The sequence below is a fragment of the Eublepharis macularius genome, chromosome 14, assembly GCF_028583425.1.
Source record: "Eublepharis macularius isolate TG4126 chromosome 14, MPM_Emac_v1.0, whole genome shotgun sequence".
In the NCBI taxonomy this organism is placed as follows: domain Eukaryota; kingdom Metazoa; phylum Chordata; class Lepidosauria; order Squamata; family Eublepharidae; genus Eublepharis; species Eublepharis macularius.
The window spans coordinates 50,003,773-50,029,282 of record NC_072803.1 but is presented as its reverse complement, the minus strand read 5'-3'; the positions used below and the strand labels follow the sequence as shown (position 1 = coordinate 50,029,282).

General features: G+C 45.7%; 1 protein-coding gene across 2 annotated transcripts in view; it reads left to right on the top strand.

Annotated features, from left to right (window-relative positions):
- WHRN (whirlin) overlaps positions 1-5,676 on the top strand; it is a 175,003-nt gene extending 169,327 nt beyond the window's left edge. For both annotated transcript variants that reach the window (XM_054998355.1, XM_054998357.1), the window contains 2 exons: positions 631-753; positions 5,494-5,676. In XM_054998355.1, coding sequence (XP_054854330.1) covers positions 631-753; positions 5,494-5,676 — 306 coding nt within the window. The remainder of the gene's footprint in view (positions 1-630; positions 754-5,493) is intronic.
- Positions 5,677-25,510: the final 19,834 nt, after the last annotated feature.

The window sequence follows — 25,510 nt, the reverse complement described above, 5'->3', positions numbered from 1 at the left end:
TTTGGTCTGACTTCTGATTCCAAGGCCAATTTTTCAAACCTAACCTTCAGATCTTCATCACACGGTCTCGGTGTCTGTCTTCTTTGCTCCCATAACAAGCCTGCAAAGTTCTCTTAGTTCTATGTATTGTCGAAGGCTTTCACGGCCGGAGAACGATGGTTGTTGTGGGTTTTCCGGGCTGTATTGCCGTGGTCTTGGCATTGTAGTTCCTGACGTTTCGCCAGCAGCTGTGGCTGGCATCTTCAGAGGTGTAGCAAACTGAAGATGCTGGCGAAACGTCAGGAACTACAATGCCAAGACCACGGCAATACAGCCCGGAAAACCCACAACAACCTTCTCTTAGTTCTGTTTCTTTTTTTTAAAGTGTGCACCTTGCTTAGGATTTGGGGCTGCATTCCCAAACTTGTTCTCAAGGAAAGCAATCTCATTTAATACAGCAGGGCTTCCTTGCAAGTAGGCATGCATAGATCACGCTGAAAGGGATAATCATTTGCCCAGGGAAATTTACCCAGCAGGCTGGATAGCTGAGAAGGAACTTGAACCCAGATCTCCCCTATCCATACCTGACACCTTCTAGCGAACCATTGCACCGCATGAGACATTTCTTTTTCTCTTCTGCCTCCTACGCAGCCAGGCCTCTTGGAGCCAACGTCCCATCTGATCCGGGTGACAAAGAGCGCACCGACTCTTGGAATCGCCATTGAGGGGGGAGCCAACACTCGGCAGCCCCTGCCTCGAATAGTGACCATACAGGTAAGAGAGGCGGGGATCAGCTCTAATGAGGGGTGAACTCCCTCCACAAACATCGTGTTTGGGCTGCTAATTACAAGCTGCCTCTGCAAGTAATAAAAGAAATGACCCCCTCCCCCCCAGAGTTCCAAATTGGTTTGTGACATTTTAGCTCATGCACATCTTACCATCCTCCTTGGCAACTGTAGTATGGGGATGGGGCAGCCATTGCTCTAAGCAACTCTCTCAAGGATTATTGGACGGCAGGTGGGACTGGACCCTTGTTCTGGGTCACTTTAAAAAACTCAAATCTGCTTCCGCTGTCAGAAAAGACAATTTCTTAAGGAAATAGAGTAAGAGGGAATTAAAGTCATCATGTTCTGAGTATGCGCCAACAATGGCTTTTTCGTCTGATCAAAGTTAAGGGTGAAACATCAGCTTGAAATATAGAACTGATTCACACACCAAGGAGCACAAAAATTGGATCTGGGGTGAGACAGTATACAGTCCAATGTGAATTGCAGGTTCTCTACATGTGTGGGGTCTGTCGAAAAAATCCATGTGTATCCCTTCAAAGCTGTGGGTCTTCCCAAACAGTGTCCCCCTCCCCCACTCCAAGACAGTTTGAGACTGGGAAAATGGTGCAAGGGGGAAGCTGAAGACCCTTTTCCATGCACACCTGAGTCAATTGGACATCACACACAAAGGAATTGAAAAGAACGTGGAACCTTTGTCATCAACATAAACTGGCCCTGCCAAGATTGGGTAGTTCTCTCTTGGGTTCCTCAAAAGTCAGAAAGACCTCAAAGCAAGACAACGAGCTAGAGTTGGGATATGGATCCAAGCTCCCCAGCCTCCTACTGCAGGTGCTGAATACAGCCACTAAGAGACAGTCAGGCAGAAGAGAGGCATGGCCCTTTGAATCCTGCCTTCACTGAGACCCTGGCTCTCCAACCCCCTGGGTTCGTTTTTGAGGTGTACTCACAGTTCAGTCCGTAAATCCAGACATTGCTTCAATAAAATATGATTTGCTTTTAAAGAGTGCCAAAGCCTAAAGCACTCAACAAGAAATCGGGCAAAAGGTACAAAAACAAATAACCATTGCTAACTAAAATTCTAGCTATCTAAAAAGTTTTAAGAGCTGCCTAACTCAAGCTTCACTGATTGACGTCCAAAACATGTTCATCTTTCCCATCTGGTAGCAGGTAGGCCCTCTCCGTGTTACATTTGTGCAGCATGGAAGCTTGCCAAGATGAAGAAGAAAAAAGGAAGGGTACAAAACATACTGAAAGGCCAACTTTTCTGGCCCTCAGTGGGTCACCAGGGAACTCAGGAAGCAACCAGGGTTCAGCAACCAATTGGCATTACTGCAATGAGAACATACAGGGAGGATGAGATACGGAGCTCAAGACTGCTCTTCAAGGTCATTCACTCAAGACTGCTCTTCAAGGTCGTGCACTCGGGACTCAGAGAGTGCTTGCAGGTGTTGTTAATTAGCAGCGACTGGGAGTCTCTCTACACAAGACCTCTTACACAAGGACACTCAAGTGTAGGGAGACACAATGTTAGCTGGAAAGCCTAGTTTAGAAAGACAGAACCAAAGGCTCTGTCAATTTCACCTCTCTACACAGAGCTGGCAGAGATCACTCCTGAGAGGGTTTGTTAATTTCATCTCTGGGGAGGTGAAACTGACAGAGCCTTTGGGGAGGCGAAGATAAAATTAACAAACCCTTTGAGGAGAGATCTCTGCCTGCCCCGTGTAGAGAGGTGAACTTGACAGATCCTTTGGCTCTGTCTTTTTGAACTACGCTTCCCGGCTAACATTGGGTCTCCCGACACTTGAGCATCCTTGCGTAAGATGTCTCGTGTACAGAGACTCTAAGTGTCTCAGCTGGGCCTGGGCCTGTCAGCACTTAGTACAACGAACCAAACTAAACCAGCAGTGGAATCCTAGATCTTAAGCTCACTTTCCACACAGCTGGCAGCTACCAGCCCTGAGTCCAAGTCTAGCTCATCGGCAACCAACAGTTGACCATTTCTCTTTTCTAGCAGATGGAAGAACAGGAACGCATTGCATCGTTTCAGCTTTCATTAGTGGTGGAAAGTGTTGTGAAGCCATAGCTGACTTATGGCCACCCCTGCTGGGTTTTTCAAGGCAGGAGATGAACAGATGTGATTTGCCATTGCCAGCCTCTGCATAGCAGTCCTGATCTTTGTGGGAGGTCTCCCATCCAAATACTAACCACGACCAACCCTGCTTAGCTTCTGAGATCTGATGAGATCAGGCTTGCCTAGGCTCTCCAGCTTTCATTAGGGTGTGTGCATGAACATGTGTATATGTGTGTGTATATAAAAGAGATGATGTAAGGCAGAGGGAAGGCAACGTTGAATGCAGGGCACCCATGGCTAATCTGAGTTCATGTCAAAGCAGACACTGTCTAGCTGGGGCAGAGCGAGCATTGGTAACATCAGCCCGAAAGGCCACGGTGGCACCCATGGGCAGAAGGCCTCGTGCCTCTAAGCCAGAAGGTCTATTTTAGGGGGGGAATCAAAAATCAAATAAATGCTTCTTAATCAATTTCCTTTTCGGGATGATTCCAAATATAAAAGGTGCCCTGCTGGATTAGACCAGCGGCCCATCGAGTCCACAATGCCCAATCAGTGGCCCTCGAGGACCAGCAAGCAGGGTACAGAGTCCAAGGGGCTTCCCGATGTTACCTCCTAGCACTGACAGTCGGAGATTTACTGCCTCTGAATATGAAGGTTCCCTGTAATCTTCATGGCTAGTAACCACTGATGGCTTCTCCTCCGTGAAATTGTCTAATCCCCTTTTAAAGCTTTCTAGGCTTGTGCCCTTCACTACATCCACCGGCATGGATTCTCCTACAAATTAATTACTTGAGTGAAAAAATATCTCCTTTTGTGTTTCCTGAATTTATTGCCCATCTGCTGCATCAGACAAATTTCTTACCCATATATTTTTTTCAGTCCCCAAATCCCCCTTTCTGCTTTCTTCTTTTTCTGTTTCCTCATATAGAATTTAACCCTTAATATATAAGCATTCATCAACGAGATTCAGGATCAATCAGCCATCATTGTATGCACCTTATACACATAAAGGATTACGTTGTACGCATAAAAAGCTGGATCCAGGGATGCATGAGTGGAAAACGAAATGTGCTGAGCCTAGTTCTGCTTGCTCAAGCAGTAGCGCATCGACGGCAGCAACCCCCAAACACTTTAATGTATCTGTTTAATAACAATGTACATATGGGAACAATAGAATGTAAACCAGATGGTTCACATGATTTCATTTAATTTGGATTTGAAAATTTATTGGGAAAAAATACCCTCTGCACACGTAGAAAAGATAATGGTTCAACTGTTTTCACTTAGTGCAAACAGAGCATGAGAAGTAATTTTAGCACTTCTGCTTTTGCATCTGGGAATCTTCCACGGGATCCAACCCAAATACCGTCTAAGTTGCATATAAAACACACACACAATACAAACAAACCTTCAAAACCCACAGCAAAAAAAGAGAAAATTAAAATGTCTAAATGCACATCCAAATTTAAAAACAGCAATAAACAGAAACAAAATTGGGTTCATCTGGTCATCCACGTTCCCAGGCAGAAACTCCAATTAATATCTCCTCATCTGGGTTTTTACTAGGCTCCCAATTTTAGATGGTGTTGCATTTAAAGATTCCAGAGAAACAAAGCATAAAAATAATTAACAAGTTAATGGCAGGTTTCCAGCCATTTCCAAAAACTTAAGGCCTCTTTTCAGAAAAGGATATAGTAATTCCCCTTCCCACTGCAGACCCTCCCTTGGCCACTCAGGGTCTGCTGACATACAGGGACAAAATTTTGAGTGGCTCAGTGGACTGCAGTGGAAGGGGAAATGGGAAACATCCCATACTCTGCAATCAATGCATTATTGGGTCCATGCCACCAATACTGAGAGCCAGTTTGGTGTAGTGGTTAAGAGTGGCAGGACTCTAATCTGGAGAATCGGATTTGATTCCCCACTCCTCTGCCTGAAGCCAGTCACAGCTCTTCCAGAGCTCTCTCAGCCCCACCCACCTCACAGACCGATTGTTGTTGTGGGGATATTAATAACATACTTTATAAACCTCTCTGAGCAGGCGTTAAGTTGCCCTGAAGGGCGGTATATAAATCGAATGTTGTTGTTACTACTGCTATTACTACTACTACTACTACTACAATAACAACAACTACACCTGGTTGCCTTCAAAGTATTAGTGAAGTTTAGCTTTCATTTGAATATCCCTAAAGATCAAACTGTAAAACCTCTTTTGAAAATGTCAGAGCTGTCAAATATGTTATCTCACTGGCCATTTTCAGGTATGTCAGTATGCAAAGATGCCTTTTACAGAGTGAGTCCCTTGTCCATCTAGCTCAGTATTGTTTCCTCTGACCAGCAGTGGCTCTCCAGGGAGTCAGGAAAACAGGGTTCTCTCCCAGTACCTGGGACCCATGGACCAAAGATGCCAAGGTCTGAACCGGAGACTTCTTTCCTGCATAGCAAATGCTCTGCTATGGAGGTGTGGTTTCTCACCTTCACCCATGGAAAATATCCCCAGTCTTTCAAGACCATTAACTTCTTTTTCTCAAGACCCTTATTACCCATTCAAGCAAACGCCATCACCATCGGCTTGCCCAAACAAACTGAAACAGATTCCCCATGTTAGCTCTTGCTATATCTTCTCTCTCTTTCTCTCTCTCTGACACACTGCAGCGAGGAGGTTCTGCCCACAACTGCGGGAAGCTGAAGGTGGGCCACGTGATCCTGGAAGTAAATGGCATGGCCCTACGGGGGAAAGAGCACCGTGAAGCGGCCCGCATCATCGCAGAGGCCTTTAAGACGAAGGAGAAAGACTATGTTGATTTCCTGGTCACTGAATTTAACATTGCACTTTAGGAACTGGACAGTGGGAGGCACCGAAGCTGAAAGGGAGTGAGACGTGGATTTCAAGAGGGCTCTGACACACATGTGTTAGCATATGTGCACAGTCGTGACATCTGGATATTTCCCACATGAAGGCCAGCAGGACACAAATGGACGCCGCAGGCATGGGACACTTGTGGGATTTCCGATGAAACCAGTTTGGGGTTGGTGTAGTACTGGGGGCACTATCCCTGCTAAGATACCCCATCATCACCACCCCTACCCCCAGACTGAAAACCCTGGTAGGAAAGTTTGGGGTGATGAAGAACAAAAGAGGAGAAGAAACAAGAGAGTCACCTTCTGATAACAATTCCCTCCATAGATCACCTTTGCCGGGTTAGTAAACCGCGGTTTGATGTCCTGTCCTCTGCCCTTTTGTCCCTGTTAGAGTGACTTGGCCAGTCACCTGCCCGAGAGCCCCACTGGCCCGTTTAAAGCCGCACTCCCTGCTGCTACACCATACAGAAGCACCTTGTGGCTGCTACAAAGAACCAATGAATTGGTTGAGGGGGAGGAGCCACACTCGGCCCTGCCCCTTGCTTCCACAGTGCCGCTAAAGGAGGCAGGACCTGTCATGCTAGCGCCCTGGGCCCTTTCTGGGGTTTAATCTCTCTGCCCCACCTGGACCGAGGTTCTTACAGTCTGCCTTCCCATTCATTCAGCCAGCAACGGAGGATGCCTTGTAAATGGCCAGCAATGTCCTTGTATATATAAAAGAGCTTGTGCTTTTAATTTTTCAATAAAGCAAACATATTTTAAAAAGGCAAGTGATGTTTATTCATTTGTTTTTGTAGGAACAGAGATTGAAAGTCCAGACAGACTGGGGCAGCTGGGACACCATCAGAGGCATCTCTGTGTACTAGCTAAACTGTTGGGATTTGAATCTGGATGCTGCTGGTTCGAATCTTGCCTCTCTCACCAACTCACTCATTGAGCTTTACCACGCTTCAGGCTCAACCTCCCATCTGCAGCATCAGTATAAGGATACAACCCTGGCTTATCTCTTGTACCGAAGATGTACATGAAGTGCTTTCAATATTCAAAAAGCCCCCAGGTGCTTCCAAAGCCCTCTAGGGCATAAAAGAGTTGTGCTCCACTCCTTTTGGACGTCAGTCTTGACAAGAGATGAGACATTGCTTTAGTAGCCCCTAAAAGACTGTAAAGAACTTTGAGGTGGTCTCCCCAAGTGGTAGGCCACACGTGTCTGGGTTGGTGGTAGGCTCTCTGCCAGGCTGTGAGTCTCAGTAGATGCCCCACGATGCTGACCCTCAACAACAGCCCAGACTCTTTTTCACGTGTGTTTACTCAAAAGCAAATAAACATTGAAGTCAATGGGACTTTCTCCCAGGGAAAGGTCCACAGATTGACAGCTATGTTTACTTATTCTGGGTACTTGATTAAGGAACATAGTAACTTGTTTCTTAAATGAATATTATTGTTAGCCATCTTGAGTCGTGGATTTAAAAAATTTCCTGACAAAGTGAGAGCTTTCCTGACAGTTTGGAGAAGGCCATTCCATAAGGTGGGTGCTGTGACACAGAAAGCATGAGCAGTTCTGCACCTTGCCAGTCTACAAGTGGGAATGGCAAGAAAACACGGCTTTGAGGAACGGTATTGCCCAGAGGCTCATATAGGGAGTTGGTTGCTCCCAATTATGTACAAAACTACTATTCTGATCGATTCTGTGGTACCGGTGTGCCCTCTGCTGTTTGCTTGCAAAATGCCACCCCAGCCCCCTAGATACCTCCCCCTAGTTTTCCCTGCAGGGAATAATGGAGATTGGAGGTGGTTGGGGGCACTTTCTTTGGGGGGGGGCATAAAATCCCCCGGGTCCAATATTCATGGACCTTGGGGAGTCTTTAGAGGACAGTCAAAAGTATGTCCCCTGTAAATTTTGTAGATTTATTTTGCAAAATGCTCCCCCATCCCCCTGGAAAGTCCCCCTAGTTTTCCCCATAGGGAATAATAGAGATTGGAGGTGGCTGGGGGCACCTTCTTTGGGGGCCATAAAATGCCCCCCAAGTCCAATCTTTGCGAAACTTGGGGAGTTGTTAGAGGACAGTTAGGAATAGGTCTTCAGCAAACTTGGTAATATTCAGTCCAAAAATGCCCTCCCCAGGCCTCTGGACTGCTCCAAATCGCATTTCCCATTGGAAACAATGGCCAACTTTTACCAAATTTGCTCTGTATTGTGAGGAAGACTTGAGCATGCGCATCATGGGATACCATCCCTCGTCTCCCCCATGCCAACCAAAATTGGCACTCTGCACCAGTGACTCGCTGATTATGATTATGGGCACTCGCAAATACAGCTACACAAAGTTACAGGACATGTGCTCAGCTTGGGGTAAAGTTGACACAGGCATGTTGGAGCACACGTACTTCTAAACACTTGCACAAACTCACGTAAGTCATCTCGTGTCATTTGGCCCTAAGACTGGCTAGCAAGTTCATAGTTAACGAACAGCTCTCCAGAGCCTCAGGCACGGAAAGGTTTCCCCCCCAAACTTCCCGCATGAGGTCTGTTAAGTGAATGGATTGAACCTGATGCTCTAATATTGAGTAACATTCCCTCCACATCATATGAAGTGGCCTGATGCCATGTTCCCATCTAGTTTGGCATGGACTCTAGGATCTCAGGCAAAAAGAGGTCTTTTCCAAGCTCCGCACAGAGATCTTTTAACTAGAGGTGCCAGGAATTGAACCTGCAGCCTTCTGCTTACAAACCAGGCACTCTTACCACAGCTTTTCCTCAAAGATGTCTTCCTTTCCCATTTATCACCCCACAAGGAAGGTTTTGCAGTTGTTCAGATGGAAAATTCACAGTAGTGGAAGCACAAAGGTAGTTATTTTTAGCTGGCTTTACATGCACAAAATGAGAATTTTTATAAAAGAAGCTTGAAACAAGGTTCCCTGAGGCCCTCTTATGTACTGCTGAATGCAGGTTAGGTAAACTGGTTTAAATATAACCGCACTGTGAGGAAAATAGTTACAACTTAGAGGAGGCTTGCAAAATTTGTATCTTTTTAATAACAATTTTAAAGTTTTCTTCCAAAACCCTGTCTTCCTTCAACAACACAATAATAGTTTACAAAAATTACAAATACAGAAAACAATAAAGAATGAAACATTGTGTATTCTTCATTGTTTTGCAGAGAAAGGGCGCCTGTTCACTCTTTATAGTTTTGCCATCAAACAAACGACAAAAATAGAACCAAGAGAGAATTTCATCATGTACGATACTTTTCTAATATATTTATCAGAATAGTACTGCTCAGGCAAACCAAAGGCCAATTTAATCCAGCATCCTAGACAGAAAAATTACAAGATGTTGTAAATTGCAATGTTTTCCAGCAGTATGTTTTATGGCTGCTTTTCAGCAGTTTTACAGCAGTGTGTGTCTGCAAGAGGCAAATTGGTTTGTTTTTTCATATACAATCACAGTTGCTGTTTCATCTCAAAGGGCACAGGAAAAACTAGGCTCCAACAGGACAATGTAAAAATAGGTGTTTTGTTGTTTAATTGTATATTTTGTGTAGGGTTGTCAACTCCAGCTTGGGAAATTCTTGGAGATTTGGGGGACAGTGCCTGGGAAGGACAGGATCTGGGGAACTCAGCTGGGACATGAAGCCAAAGAGTTGCCTCTTCAAAGATGCTACTTCCTCTGGGGTGACCTGATCTCTCTAGTCTGGAGATCAATTGTAATTCTGGGAGAACTCCAGATCCCACCTAGAGATTGTTAAGCCTTGTTTGGTCCTGGATTTTACATATATTTATTCATAATTTCTAGTTAAGCACAGAAAGATTGTTTTTTGCATTTTCACACGGCAGCAGGAGATTCCAGTACTGTATCTGTGTATGAACAGATTGAGATGTTATATCTGGATGCTGATAGCAGCATTTTGGTGGGCTTCTATGCTGACTCTCTTGTAAAGAACACAACAAAGATATAATTAGGTTTGGTAGCATTTGTTTTTCGCTGGAACTGGATGTATGGTTTCGTCAGCAACCTGACAAGAGAAGTTTAGTAGCCGTTTTTTTTTTTTCAGGCAGTGGAGAAAGGCCACAAAATATTTTGGTACCCAGGGCAGACAATGGAAATTGACATCTTGCTAGGGGGTAGCCATAAATCATCTATGGCTTGAGGGCAGGACTTCATTATCTAGTTCACAATTTTTCTCTCTCAAGTTATTTTGCTCAAAAGTGTGCATGTCTTACTGGGAAGTAAGTTTCTAAGAAACCAGTCAGACTGGGAGTTGCCAGCTCCAGGTCGGGAAATTCCTGGAGATTTGGGGGGGTGGAGCCTGGAGTGGATGGGGTTTCAGAAGGGAGGGACCTTATCAGCGTATAATGCTATAGAGTCCACCTTCCAAAGCAGATCTCTATGGCAAGGATATCGGCTGTGATTCCGGGAAATCTCCAGCTGCCACCTGGGACTTGCTTTAAAAGAAACACAGACCCAAATCCTGCTACAAGGTTTCAATTCTATGCAGCTACTTGAGGAGAAAAAAAAACTTCATTTATACCCCGCCTTTTCCCCAACGGAGATGGAAAGCGGCTTAGGTGGTTCTCCCAACAGCCCTGTCAGATAGGTTAGGCTGAGTGTGTGACCGGCCCAAGGTCACCCACCGAGCTTCCATGGCAGAGCGAAGGTTCAAAGATGAGTCTCCAAGATCGTAGTTCAACCCGTACACCACACTGGCTTGGGAGCGACCGCTCTGGGAGCCTGTGGGATTTACTCCTGAGTAAACACGGAGGGGGGATCCGGGGTGCGACTCTCCAGCTGCGCTCCACGTGCTTTGCAGATCAGGGCCAGAATCCCCCCTCCCTTTCCGAGCAGCTCTGATTGGTCCCTTCACGGAGTATTATGCAAATAAGAGCCCATAACCTGGACCAGCCTTGCAGCGGCGGCAGCTGGGCCTTTGGAAAGGGCCTGCCTTATGCTAATGAAGGCCGGAGGGCGCCTTTCCCCGGCGGCCTTTGATTGGACAAGTGCCTCGCATTATGCAAATAGCCTGATGGCGCCTCCTCCTCCTCCTTCTCCATCCCCAGCCATCTGCCTGTCTTCGTATTGGAGACTATTGTTAGCGGCTAAGTTGCAACTCCAGGAAACTGACGGGGGGGGGGGGGGAGTTTTGTTCTTTCTTTTCTTTCCTGCATTGAGTTTGAACTTAGTTGAGGCTGGAGGAAGAGAAGAAGAAACTTTGATGGGGGGAGAAACTCCGCAGCATAACCAGGTGAGCAGCTGCCTTGTGCAGATCAGGTCAATCATCTCGACCCAGTTCTGTTCCCCCCTCCCCTTCTAATATATATATTAGGGAGAGGTCGGGGGTGAGTGACTCAACAGAGGTGAGAAGTGAGGGCTGGCGAGCCAGACGACGCAGCAAAAGAAATCCTAATTCAATTATTTCCTAGTAACTCTTTTTCTTACCTATGAAGATCCCCGCCCCCGCCGCTTTCCCCCCCCCTTGTAGTTCTTTTTTAGATCGGCCCACGTGCGCAAAGGAAGAACTCCAACGCCTTTCACTTTTCCTGCTCTCTGCACACGATTTCCCCCAAAAACAAATTATTTTAGCAAGCCGGATCTTTCGTTTCTTTTAACGAAAGGAATGTTTTGAAAAGAGTAAGGAATGTCGTTGATTTGGGAGAGCTCGCTGCCTGCGGGCGTGTGTGTGTGTTTCCTTGGGCTGGAATCAAACCTTAGTTGCTGTGGATACGTCTTGGGAAAAGAGGCATCGCCCCGCTGTGAAGTTTTGTTAGTTTCAACTTTGCTAAGCAACCCGCGGAGGGGGGGGGGGGGGAGCAGAGCTTGGAGCTAAGCGGCTTTTGCAAAGGCTGCCCCTCTTTAAGAAGAAGTTGCACAGAGAGAGAGAGAGGGAGAGAAACCCCCACCTGTCTCCCAAGCAGGGTTCATGCTAAGGTGCCGCTTGTCTAGGCGAAGCTGGGCTTACTTTCCTGAAAAGCCAAGGACACCATCCATGTAATGACTTCTGTTCGGACCAACCTAGTGACACAACAGCGGGCAAGCTTTTTTGTTCCCCAGAAATCTTCATCAGCCTAGATGTAATAGAAAAAGAGGAAGGGAGTGGATTTTCTGTGACGGACTGCCTCTGGATGCCAGCCGAGTGCTTTCCCTTCATTATTGTATTACTTTCTTGTCCCCCCCTCCTCCTTGGCTCCCCAAGCAGCTTGCTTCAAATAAAAAACCAACACAGATGTCAATATATGTATTTTTGAAGTTTCCAGGGGGCATTATCAGGTAGGATAGAGGGGTGCCTGCCCTCCTACTGCTACTTCTGTTTCAGATAGACTCACGTGGCAGTGGGGAGCTCTCAGCTGGAGCCAGGCGATGCTGCGAGAAAGGATCTCAGGCGGGTCTAGGCATAATGTCCTCCTCCTTCTCATGTCCCTTCCCACAAATTTAAGAGTTAAGGACCAGGGTTTCCACTCGGCAGGTAGCCAAGTTTTGCTCCTAAGCAATTAAACTTCGATCTTCTCGCATCTTGCCTGGCAATGTTGATGAAGAATTGATTGTAATATCTAACATGTCATCTTAGCCATACTTTGTCCGGAGTTATGCCAACCCTTATCTCCACTTATAGTAAGTCCTGATTTAAATTGTTAGATGTTAGTTGGCATATTCTGGCCTTTTAGTAGCATTGCACTAGTATGTTTTAGTTTTTGATTGGTCCTGATGGACTTCTTTTAATTTTGCAAGTTAGTGTTTGTTATGAAATTATGTATCCACATATAGACTTGTTACAACTCTTGCTGCATTTTATATATGCTATATTCTGGTCGCTTTTATCTCATTCCTCTCTGGTCGCTGACGGTAATAAAGAAAGAAAGACCAGGGTTTCTGCAACCAACAATATTGCTTCCTTGTAAAATTCAAACAGATACCTCTCTGTAGGAAGTAATAACTGACCACAGTAAGGGTATTTTGGCTCAAAGCTGCTGCATATCCCCCCCTTCACACACACTGTTTTGGAATCTTCCTTGATTAGTCATGTGAGGTTTAACTTTTTTAATTACTTGCATATATACACGAGTAGAAACAATAAGTTTAAAGTAAGATAACACGCTCCTTGATTATTAGATGGCGTGCATGCGTGCCAGTAGATCTATCATCTTAGAAGAGGCATTCCCACTTGTGTTAGAGGAAGAGTGCTCTTTCAAGGCGATGCTTGTCATCTGCAGTTTTGAAAGGACTTTAATTTTTTTAAAAAATTGTAAAGCACTTTGCTTTTATATATAATGGGGGGTGCGTAAATATCTGATTAAATGTGGCACCTTTTAGTCAATGAATACTTTTAAGAGGTCAGGACCAATGATCTATTTTAGAGCCTGCAGGTATCCAATGTGATTTTTTTTTTTTTGCTATTTTCAGTGGTAGAGTCCTCTCCTCCCCACAGCCCTATGCCATATCAAAAGCAGCTTCAAAAACTCTTCTCATATCACAAGTGGTTTGCCATCCACAGGGATTCTGTTCAAGAAACACAGGTCCAAAGGCCTGTGTCAAAGCCCTTTGAGAGCCAGTTTGGTGTAGTGGTTAAGAATGCGGCACTCTGGGTGACCTTGGGTCAATCACAGCTTTCTCAGAGCTCTCTCAGCCCCAGCCACCTCACCGGGTGATATTGTTGTGGGGATAATAATAACATACTTAGTAAACCGCTCTGAGTGGGCATTACGTTCTCCTGAAAGGCGGTATATAAATCGAATGTTGCTGATGTTGTTATTTGGAGAATGTTCTGAGGACAAAGATTGTAAAACAATCATGAAACATTACTTGTTGGTGTTCCCGTTTTACAGATGGGCAACTGAGGCTGAGAAATCCTCATTGAGAATCTATCTTTGGTGACAGGGTTTAGTCCTAGAAGTTGTGTGAATTAAAGACATGTGCGGAATACACTTTCCCTCAGTGCTGGATAACTGTGGTTCTACCTGAGTGTATCTTTAGAGATTAGTAGACTTTCTGGGAAGGGCTGGGAAATGCTTCAGAAACTTGACCTCTGAAGATGTTGGATTGGTTTTGTAACCTCTGTGATAAAACTGTAGCTAAGTGTGTTTGAACTGTGGCAGATAATGACTTTATATCAGTAGATTCACAGTGGAGTGACTACAGAAAGCAAGTGTGGTATAATGACTAGACTATGCTTGGAGAGATGAGAGTTCATATCCTCATGCTGTAATAAAACTCACTTGATTAACTTGACCCAGTCACACTCTCTCATGCTAACCTACCTCACAAGGCTATTGTAGTAGTAGTAGTAGTAGTAGTAGTAGTAGTAGTAGTAGTAGTAGTAGTAATATTCTATTTATATACCGCCCTTCAGGATGACTTGGAGACAAAGTATGTCTCCAAGAAACAGGGCTTAGTTGGTGGTGGCATCCTCCTTCTGCTTCCATAAGGAGACCTACCAGACTCCCTTAGTTGCCATCTTTCATAGGCTGGGAGATGAGCAAAGATAGCAAATTATCTGTCTTGCCAGCCGTCTAGAAATATCACTGATCCATATAATAGCAAAGAAGTTGGCACCTCTGCAGAGGATGAAAGCCAAACAACGGGGCCATCACCTACTCCAGGGACTCCCTTGTGTGCAAGAAAATCCCCCACAGGAGAACCCCGCAAAAGGCCCATGGGGGCAGCAAAGTCCAAATTGGGGGCGGGTGGGGGGAGAGAAAAGCTGAGTCAATTTAAGGGAAGGGGGTGAGAATTAACCTGCTTACCCCTCCTGATTCCTTTTGGGCTCCAACTTTGTACTTGTCTCTCTCTTTTAATTTTTGGCTATTCATTCAAACTGATCTTCCAATTCCTTCCCAGCAACTCTCCTGATTTTTTTTTCAAATTCCCTGACTTCACCTTCTTTCTTCAGCAGTAGAAAGATCACATACTGTGACATCAGAGCAGCACAACCAATGTCTTGCCATGGGTTTGCTGCCTTGCAGATAATGAATGGCAATAGAAAACCTCTTTCATCTAAAGACGGCCTATTGCCTCTCCTGTATGCTTTTGAATCCCCAAAGCGTATCGCCTGCAGTTTATATTTTCAGGTTTGATAGAACAGTACAAGTTTAAAAGTGGCATCATCTGCAATAATTTTAGAATTTTAAGAACCAAAGAAGAGCCCTGCTGTACTTAATTTTCAGTGTTTGATTCTTGATTCCAGCTTGGTGTAGTGGTTAAGAGCACAGGACTCTAATCTGGAGAATCAGGTTTGATTCCTCACTCCTCCACTTGAAGCCAGCTGGGTGACCTTGGGGCAGTCACAGCTTCTAGGTCTTTCAGCCTCACCCACCTCACAGGGTGTTTTGTTGTGGGGGGATAATAACAACATACTTTGTAAACCGCTCTGAGTGGGTGTTAAGTCATCCTGAAGGGCGGTATATAAATTGAATGTTGTTGTTATTACTATTATTGTGCAAGTTTTGGATTTGCAAGAATCATGAATAAAGTGTAATCTAGGGGGAGGAGAGTTTAGCCCCATGTATGCATCTTTTTAAATGTACCAAATAATGATTTTTTTTTTCTGCTCAGCAAACTCAGATATGAGCCTCAAATTTTGTTTATTTTATAGCCAGCTGCTCCTGAGAACACTCTGTCCTTTTATATCTATCTACTCATTTCTTTGATGTTGCTTGCTGTTGCTGTAGGGTGAGAATTTCATGTGGGCCCCTGTCCTAAATCCTATCTCAAGAGCATATCTTTAACTTGTCTGCATACTTTTGGCTACCCATGGGGTAGACTGTGAGGCAAGGCATCATTTGAACAAAGACTAACCCACAAGAGAACCAGTTTGATGTAGTGGTTAAGAGCGCGGGACTCTAATCTGGAGAGCCGGGTTTGATTCCCCACTCCTCCACTTCAAGCCAGCTGGGTGACCTTGCGTCAGTCACAGCTTCTAGGAGCTTTCTCAGCCCCACCCACCTCTCAGTGTTTTGTTGTAGGGATAATAATAACATACTTTGTAAACTGCTCTGAGTGGGCGTAAGTTGTCCTGAAGGGTGGTATATAAATCAAATATTATTATTATTAAGCACACACTTGACCCCCAGTCTTGTGAATTCTAGGGTCTGGTTTTGCAGTACAAAACACAACTCTTGTCTGAGGAAACGGTGATTTAAAAAAAAAATAAAAGTACTTGTTCCTACTTGGAGAAACGACAACTGAGGGGTAACATGGTAGAGGTTTACAAGATTATGCATGGGATAGAGAAGGTAGAGAGAGAAGTATTTTTCTCCCTTTCTCAGAATACAAGAACTCATGGGCACTCAATGAAATTTCTGAGCAGTCGGGTTAGAATGGATAAAAGGAAGTACTTCTTCACCCAAAGAGTGATTAACACATGGAATTCACTGCCTCAGGAGGTGGTGGCAGCTTCAAGCATAGACAGCTTCAAGAGGGGATTGGATAAACATATGGAGCAGAGGTCCATCAGTGGCTATTAGCCACAAGGTATAGATGGAACTCTCTGTCTAGGGCAGTGATGCTCTGTATTCTTGGTGTTTGGGGGGGCAATCAGTGGGAGGGCTTCTAGTGTCCCTTCCCCACTGGCAGACCTCCTGATTACACCAGGGCTGAATCCACATTACCTCTGTGCGTCCTGTTGTTGCACTAAATGTTCGCTAAACACCCGGAAGTATAGCGTCTTTCTAGCGCGATTCAGAAATTGAGCTTGAAAGACACTATACTTCCAGGTGTTTAGCGAACATTTAGTGCAACACCGGAACGTGCCGAGGTAATGTGGATTCAGCCCTGTTTTTTTTTTGGCCACTGTGTGACACAGAGTGTTGGACTGGATGGGCCATTGGCCTGATCCAACATGGCTTCTCTTATGTTCTTATATATAGCTTAATTTATTATGGTCTCGGCCACCGTGATCCCTGACTTAGATGGATCAGAGACGTTTATGGAGGATAGGTCCATTAAGGCATGATGGTTAAATGGAACCTCCATGTACTGAAGCAATGTATCTGAATACAAGTTACTGGGAGTGGGAAGCCTTTGTTTTTGTGCCCTGGGACATCTGCCTGGGCAACATTCATCTGATCCAGCAGGGCGTTTCATAAATCCTCAGTTTTTACTTGGCATCCCATTGATGGCTTTTATGATTGTATTGGTTTGTAGCAGATTGTTTTAGAAGCTAAGTGATCCTCCCAACTGGAAACTTGAGTGCAAGCATTTAATTTTCTTTATTTTTAGAATGAGAAGATATGTGACTAACAAGAGGTTTTGCAGTTTTCTGTGAGATCTGAAGCTCTAGGTATCTGCAGACATTTTCAGAGGAGGTGACTTGATATTTTGGTTCTATATTAGAGTCGGATCAGGGGGGGTTTAAAGAAAAAACTTGGGGGGGGGAAGCCAATTAAAATTAATAGAGTGGCTCTGAAAGCTGATAGCGTCTTGTACTACAGAACCATTTTATACCTGCACAGCGGTCTACCCCTCCTATTGCATCTAGAATAATAACAATAAGAACAGTGTGCGTATATGCTCTCTAGGGTTGCCAGCCTCCAGGTAGTGGCTGGAGATCTCCCGGAATTACAACTGGTCCCCAGGCCACAGAGATCAGTTCACCTGGAGAAAATGGCTGCTTTTGGGGGTGGACTCTAGAATTATGCCATGCCAAGGTCTTTTCCCTCCCCAAGCCCCACTTTCTCCAGGTTTCACCCCCCAGATATCCAGGAATTTCCCAACTTGGAGCTGGCAACCCTAATGCTCTCCTCCCTTTTCCTCCTCTCACATTCAATCATAAAGGTCACTTTTGCACTTTTATTTTCAGGCAAACTTGTCTATAAGTTTTTATACGGCTCAGCTGCCAGCACAAGTTACACTCTCTACAACTGCCCCGTATATGATCCCTGTTTTCTAAATTCAGATCATGAGCAAATCTCTGTATGCCTCTCTCTTGTTGCTGTTGAAAAATGTGGGCCTGTGAATTGCTCGGATTAAGCATCCTTGTGGCTGGGTTGATGAGTGCCTGTTCTTGTGGGCAACTTGAAATCTCTTCCTTTTCCAACCCCAGGCATGCTCACAAAATACATGTTTGGGGTGGAAATGCTGACACAGGGGTTAGCGATCCTCTGGGACGTGGTGGGGAGATTTACAGCTTGGGAAGATGAAGATCAGGGCCTAAAAGAGCAGCTCTTTTCCTCACCATCAATGCTGACGGGACATTTTCACAGACTTACAAAATATGAGAGCATTGTAGAGACAGTCTGTCTTTCTTCCTCATGATGTTCTGGGGCAGCGGCGTAACATGGGTTTGGAGTGCCCAGGGCAATTCCTGGGTTCCACACGCGCTTGCACTCCCAGGACTGCGAGAAGACATCACTAGAAGTGATGTCATCACGCAGGGCGCAGGAGCACTCCTGTGATTCGGGCTGCTTACCTCTCCACCCTCATCAGGCAGCCCTCCACGGGAGCCACCCACACTGCTGTCACTGGCTCAGCGCTCTCCTCAGCTGCAGGACGGCCGCCCCATCTGCACAGCAGGTGGCCCGGGTACCATGGATGGCCTCCCGCAGAGCGCATGCTGTCCTCGGTGCAGCGCCCCATGGCACCCCCCAAAATTACGTGCCCTGGGCGACTGCCCCTCTTGCCCCCCCCCCACATCACTGTTCTGGGGAAAATAAATGCATTTAACTACAGCATGAGAAAAGCCCTGCTGGATCAGACTGGGGGTTTATCTAGTTTAGCATCCAGCATCCAGGATGTAGAGGCCAAGGCCTGATACTGCCTCCTGGCACTGGTATTCAGAGGTCTGCGGACTTCGTGTCATCTGAGGGGGAGGGAGGCTCACCGTAACAAACTCTTCCTTTGATCTGTGCACAATCATTACACAAAGGACAGGAACTTAGCTTAGCAGTCAAGCAGATGCTTTGCAGAAAGGAGGCCTTGGGTTCGATTTCTGCTATTCTGTGGTGACAGAATCTCTGAGCCCCCAGAGAATCTCTGAGCCCCCAGAGAACCACTGCTTGTTAGCCACAAACATGCTGGGCCAATCTGAAGTAAGATTGTTTCTCAGACTTGGCTTACTCGGTGATAGCATTAACCTGCTACCAGGGACTATTGTCACTGAGGTAATTTTATTTTTTTATTCATTTGCAGTATCCATATCCTGCCTTATTTCTGTAGACTCAAGCGCTTTGAACTCTTGACACCCCTATTTGAGCGTTGTATGTTTGCATTTCACATCAAGTCTGCTCTGTTACGACTGTTGAGCTCAATCCGGAGTAATCTGTGGACGGGCTGTACGTGTGCCAACAAGGTGTAGAGCTGTGTGACAAAAAATTCCAAATTCCCGAAGCAGCTCGAGCTCTTAATCCAGGGAATAAGGTTCCAGGTTCACTCCCCGGTACCTTTACTTCTGTGGTTGGGGAAATCTTTTTTTCTGCCTACATCCCTGGAAAGATTATGCTGGTCAGAGCAGATAATATGAAGCTAAGAAAAACTGATGACTGGGAAAATGAGAGAATTGTATGCAACTGCCATATGTAGACTCTGCAAAAGTTAGTTCGTGGCAGAGAGAGAGAGAGAGAGCCTTAAGCACGCCTTGGATGTGTGTAGATTTGCTTCCAGAACTTTACGTGTGTGCGCACGCACATGCCACACACACATGGAATCCTTTGTTCTGGAAAACCATGAGCAAAGCTTTCAGTCTGTGGAATCCCTCCCCCACCCCCCACCCCTCCAAGGCACTCTGGATGGCATATATTCTCCCTGATTTTATCCTCACAGCAACCCTATAAGGTAGGTTAGATTGAGAGAGAATAACTAGCTCACAGTCACCTCATACACATGGCTGGAGAAACATGAGCTCGAGCCTTCTTGGCTGAAATCTGCTGGTAGCTAAAGATGTGTATGCGCTTTATTTAATTTGCCCCTTATTGGTAGATTCAGGGGTGGAGAGACATTAACACAGATGAGGAGAGTTGCTTGCACAAAATGGTCTGGAAGTACAACACTGTGTTCAGGTAGACTGTGGGAGGTGATACCCTGGTTCCGACCTGTCTGGGCTGATGGCCTCATTGCTTTCTCTGGATCATAGAAACGTGTTCTCCCAGAGTCTTTTCTTTCTAGCCAAGAAATGAAACATCTGGAGCTGAGGGGCACAGGAAGGGGGGTGGGTGGGAGGTGCTGAGATTTATTGCAGCCTCCTGCTAGATTATTTCCCGGGGAGGGCTGCAGCTTTTCCTGTTCAGTGCCTCTTGGATGGGGGGTGGGTGGGCATGGCTGGATCTAAGCATTTGTCTGTAGAAGTGGGAGCTGGGAGACAAGTCTGTGGCTGGAGAGAGATGGATAATCAGATTAGCAGAGCTGGGTTGGCTTCTCCACTAGCAAAAGCAGGGGGAGGGGAGAGGTTTCCGCTTCCTCTTACTTGCCCTTTTTAATAGCGTTTGTTGTGGGGGAGCAAAGAGAAATGCTAGCCAGTGTTTCTGGATCAAAACACAATATGCTAGTGATCGATTTCTAAAAGTTCAGATGCTAAGCCACAATGATAGGGGATGGTGATGCAACAACATAGGGTGACTTCTAGAAAAGACTGTGTAAGATTAAACAGCTACATGTTTAGCTTGGAAATCAGTAGACGATTTAAACCAAAAAATTGCAGAATTCTAGATTAATCCTCTGTGCAGCTGTATCAGAAGTGGGAGTTTAAGATCACGTGAAATGCACATAAGAGCGCTAGCACAACCTATTGAACATAGGGACCTGCATTATGATGTGGGGCCATAGGAAAGGCTCAGCGATAGAGTATAGGCTTGCATGCATGAAGTCTCAGGCCAGTCCTCGGCATCTCCAGTTAAAGCGTTCACCTAGTAGGTGATGTGAAAGACGTCTGCCGGAGAGCAACCACCTTTCAGGGCAGGCAATACTGACCTTGATAAACCAGTGGCCTGTTCCAGTACAAGATAATTTAATAAGGTTGGCTTAACTCCATATTGCCTACTCTAGCTGGTAGTACTAGCTTTCTGGAGTCTCAGACTGAGAAGGGTCTGAGATCTGTTAACTTGCAACATCAATATTGTCCACTCGTGATTCTTAACAAGGACCCTCCAGAGGGTGATCTACATATCCTAGAGGGTATTCAGAACTTAAGGGGCATTTGTGAGCTTAGACAGCTGATTCTGTCCACTTGAAATGGCAGCCAGCATTGTATTTTCCCCAGGGCTTTTTTTCAGCTGGAACGCGGTGGAACGGAGTTCCGAAACCTCTTGAAATTGGTCACATGGCTGGTGGCTCCGCCCCCTGATCTCCAGACAGAGGGGAGTTTAGATTGCCTTCCACGCCGCCACGTGGAGGGCAATCTAAACTCCCCTCTGTCTGGAGATCAGGGGGCGGAGCCACCAGCCATGTGACCATTTTCGCCGAAGGCAACTTAAACTTTTAAAAACTCCCCCCTTGTTCCAGCTGACCCAAAGTGATGCCACTGGCCCTGGGAGCATGTGTACACTTTGCACGCACACATGAAGTACCAGGGGCACCATCTACCACCAAGAGTTGCCCCCTGTGCTGGCAACCCACTGAGTTCCACCACCTCTTTTCCCAGGAAAAAAGCCCTGATTTTCCCTGTTTGCTGGAATTATTATCAAGGACTGCAATAACCGACCATTACGTGGGCTCCCCCGCTTTTCTTGAACTATTGACTTCCTTCTTTCCTTTCCACTTTCTCTGTTGTAATACTTGGCTGTTCTGCTTCCTGTTTTATACATTTGTTTGCTTTTTAAGTGTTTGCTTTCCCCCAGAACTGTCTTGCTGGGCTACCAGCATCTTCAGCCCAATAGTCTACATTAGTTTTTCTGGTGTAGCATTAGCTCCCCGCTCTTGATTTCCCTTAGGGCTGCTGGTTCTCTTGATGCTTGGACCTTGAGACAGAGGGGACGGGGCTTGGAAGCTAAAGTGCAGTGCCAGTTGGACCAGGAATGTAGTTTGAGGGAAATGAGGGCAAAGGATGGCAGAAAGAACTGGGCGGGGGGGGGCAGGTGGATCAGGGCATAAAGCCTGGCTCTACCTGACGCCTCCAAAGGAATGTGAAGGGGATGGAGGAGTTAGCAAATCGCATCTAGGGAGATGCATGTTCATCTCACGTTGTTTATTTGGGCTTTCCTTAACCAGAAAGATGCGAGTGCCGAATCTCTATTTGACATCACTAGCCACAAACATTTCTAGACTGGATAAACGTTTCCAATGAAAAAAGTTTAGAGTGAAGAGGTCTGATTGCTCAAAACTGCCCCTGCACCGGATATCCAGTGCAACTGCTCTACAGACTCCAGAAAATTGTGCGGACTGCACTGCCTGCTGCAAAAGCCCAGAAGGAAGACAGAGAAAAAAACCTCCTCTTTTCCCCTTTTTTCCCCACAGTTGATAGGAAGAGGGAAGGAATAGTTCTGTCCACCAGACTTTTATTCTATCTTTCTCCAAGGGACTCAGGATGGCTTTACTGGTTCTCATGACAACCCTGTAAGAGAGGTGTGTGTGTGTGTGTGTTTGGTCCATGATCGCTCAATGAGCTGTATGGCAGAGCGTGGCTTTGAAACCGAGTCTTTCTACTCCTTGTTCTGAATTCGAATGATGGCATCACTATGGCTTTATAATATAATTGTATGCCGTGTTTCCTGAAGAATCACAGCATAAACAAATCCCCAAATATAACTGTTGGCAATAGCCAACGATTAGAGCTGGATTTGTTGTGGGAACAGCAGGCTCAATCAGAGACAATTCTGTTCTTAACCAGAAGTTATTTACTGAGAGAAATTACCTGGGAGATCCAGAGCAAAACTGGCTCAATCAAACAACAAAACACTTCCTTTCAACTTGTCTTTGGTTCCCAGTCCTCCCATAACCTTTATGATACTGCCTGAAAGCAAAACAGTGTATATTTTAATGACTCATGGTACTGCAAAACTACTGTAATGCTGAAATCACCATTGCAGGCCATTCTACCATAAAGCAAGTCACTGAGAAACTGACCAATTCTTGTTCTGGCTACATTAAAGAGAGTAAATAAAGCCGAGAGAGAGAATTGATAACACATTTGACTAAAATGAGAAAGATGGGCGAAGAAGACTTTGATGCTTAAGGGAGAGCATTCATACTGCTTGAGCCAATTACATGCAGCATGTGAGACATTAGCAATAGATCAATCACAGGTTACATAAATAACTTATTTAACCCTGGATAAATATATCTCAAGTGCCATTTTCCCTGCCTACACCCTTTGACTGTAGAGGTGCCAAATGGCATGGGAAGGGTTCCAGTCTGCCTTCTGCTGTCCCTTTAGCAGAGATTTGATCTGCAAAAATCAGCAGGGTAAGTGTATTTTTGTGGCATGGAAGTAAACAAGGTCATCGGCCAATTGCTGCAGATCAGATGGTTCTGAATAAGGCAGCTGCAGGGCCTGGCTCAAGACCTAGCAACCCTTTTTTACTTTCCGTGGAAACCCACCTCCCCATTTAAATCTGATTTTCTGTGTTGTGGATGAGTGTCCTGTTTTGGGTAAGCAGTGTGAGCCATCTGAAAGTAGCCTTCTCAACTCTTGGCTCTGTGTGTGTTAGGGTTGCCAGCTCCAACTTGGGAAATTCCTGGAGATCTGGGGGGGGGGGGTGAAACCTGGATAAAGTGGGATTTGGGGAAGGAAAGGACCTTGGCATGGCATAATTCCATAGAGTCCACCCCCAAAAGTAGCCATTCTCTCCAGGTGAACTGATCTCTGTGGCCTGGAGACCAGTTGTATTTCCGGGAGATCTCCAGCCACTACCTGGAGGCTGGGAACCCTTGTGTGTGTGGATATTGTGTGTGCCCTCTTTGTGGTTGCTGAGAGCTACTTGTGCTGCACTGAACTGCACAGGACAGATTGGAGAGCTGTAGCCACTCAGGATAGACTTTGGGATGGCCATGCTAACTCGTGGACTCTGTATGAGGATGCTATGGAATGTTCGTACAGCATCCAAAAGTATTCTCAGACCAAATTCTCATGTGCTGGTTGGGGTGCCATTCGACCATAAGACACATTTGTGAAAAACAGCCAATTGCAGGCCTCTGGGTGGCCATATAGGAAGGTGGATTCTTAGCCTTCAAACTTCCTGAGCATCACAGTGCACCTCTGATTTTGTACTCGGGTCTGAACTTCATGCACATGCCCGATGGCTGTTTTGTCTTGCGGAAAAGCAAGTTTTTGAAAAGATTATGGAGTTCTACAGACCTTCTATTCCTGCAAACCAGGATCACTCCAGCAGGGAGGTCGCCGTCTCATGGGAACTGAGGAACTCATGGATTTTCTATGCACCTACAGCTTCATTTCAGGCCCTACAGAACCTTTATTTTTCCAGTCTTCATGTGAATGGATGTCTGTGCACCCGTGGAAAATCCACATGTTGTCCAGTTACATAAGATGGCAGCGGTGCTTATCATGTGCATCATGAAGTCCCAGATGCTCCCACTGAGCCTGGATGGTAGGCCCCGAGTTCATATGAATAGAACATCTGCAAAGGGCTTATTGATGCAGGGAAATGATGGAGGGGAGGCTTAACCCTTTCCTTGCCTGCAGGTTCTCTGCTCCAAATCTCCTGTCCCTGCAACACACACAGCTCTTACTTAAAAGCTAAGCACCCCAGGAGGCAGATCAGAACACAGGCTTCCTTCTTCATTTTGTTCTACTGAACCCTCCTCTTGTTTTCATGCATGTCTGATGTGTAATATTAATTCTGTCACATGGATGGTGTTGTTGACCACAGTTGGCTAAGTTGTCGACAGAGAGCAAGATCAGCTGCTTCTTGCAGCAAAATAGCCTTGGGTGGGGGACGTTTCTCCTGTACAAAAGGCACCAAATCCTGCACTGGCACCAAGCGGGCTTTTCTGGAGAGGCTCCTGTGCTTTTAATAGTGGTGTCACAGGCAGAAAATTCATAAGGCAAAGCTTTCTTCCTTTGTTGATCTCTCAGGGGTGCAGAGTGGCTCTGTTGGAGTTCTCCCGTCATCTTTATTCAGTTGCTGTGCTAGAAGGCTCCCATGTCCTCAAGAATCCCGTAATGTTCTTTTGGACCTTGTGTTTTCACAAGTTCACTAACGATAAAGAATGGTGAAAGGTATTGGGGGGGGGGGGGCGGGTTTGGCCTTTTCAGACTGTAAGGAAATTCTTGTACCTGAAGGGCAGTAGTAGTCATCCTCCATGAGCCAAACCGAGCCACAGTTGGACCACCTCTTTTATTTAGGTGCTAGAAGAAAACTTGAGACTTCAGCTCCTACAAATGTGTTTCATAAAGACCTTTTTAGCCATTACTTGTCTGGTGCTCCACTCCTGTTTAGCAAGAAGGTGTGCTATATGATCATCTCAGGGCCAAGCTACACATGATGAATGACACTTGAACGGCAAGTGGATTGAGTGGAGGGCAAGTGAACAGGGAGAAATACACTTGCCATTCAAATGTCATTCGTCATGTGTAGCTTGGCCCTGAGTCCTTGTGATCACTGCTTTGTCAAACAAGGGCAACATGCCTATTTAGATCCCATTTGGGGGTTGTGCATACCAAAGCTGAAAAAATTGTGTGTTTCCCTTTTCTGACAAAATGGGAACAGGAGTACTGAAATGACCACACATTCCCAGTCCATGGGATCAGAGTATTGGAAACATGCCTGTAAAGAGTCTCCCAGAGAGAGCAGCAAGCCATCTAGTAGTTTTTGGCCCCAAGGCCAAAATGTGATGAGAACCAGAGACTTTTCTACGGTAATACTGCCTTAAAATCAGGCTAGAATTGGGAATGTCCCTAGCAGGGCTTTTGTTCAGCCGGAACGCAGTGGAACGGAG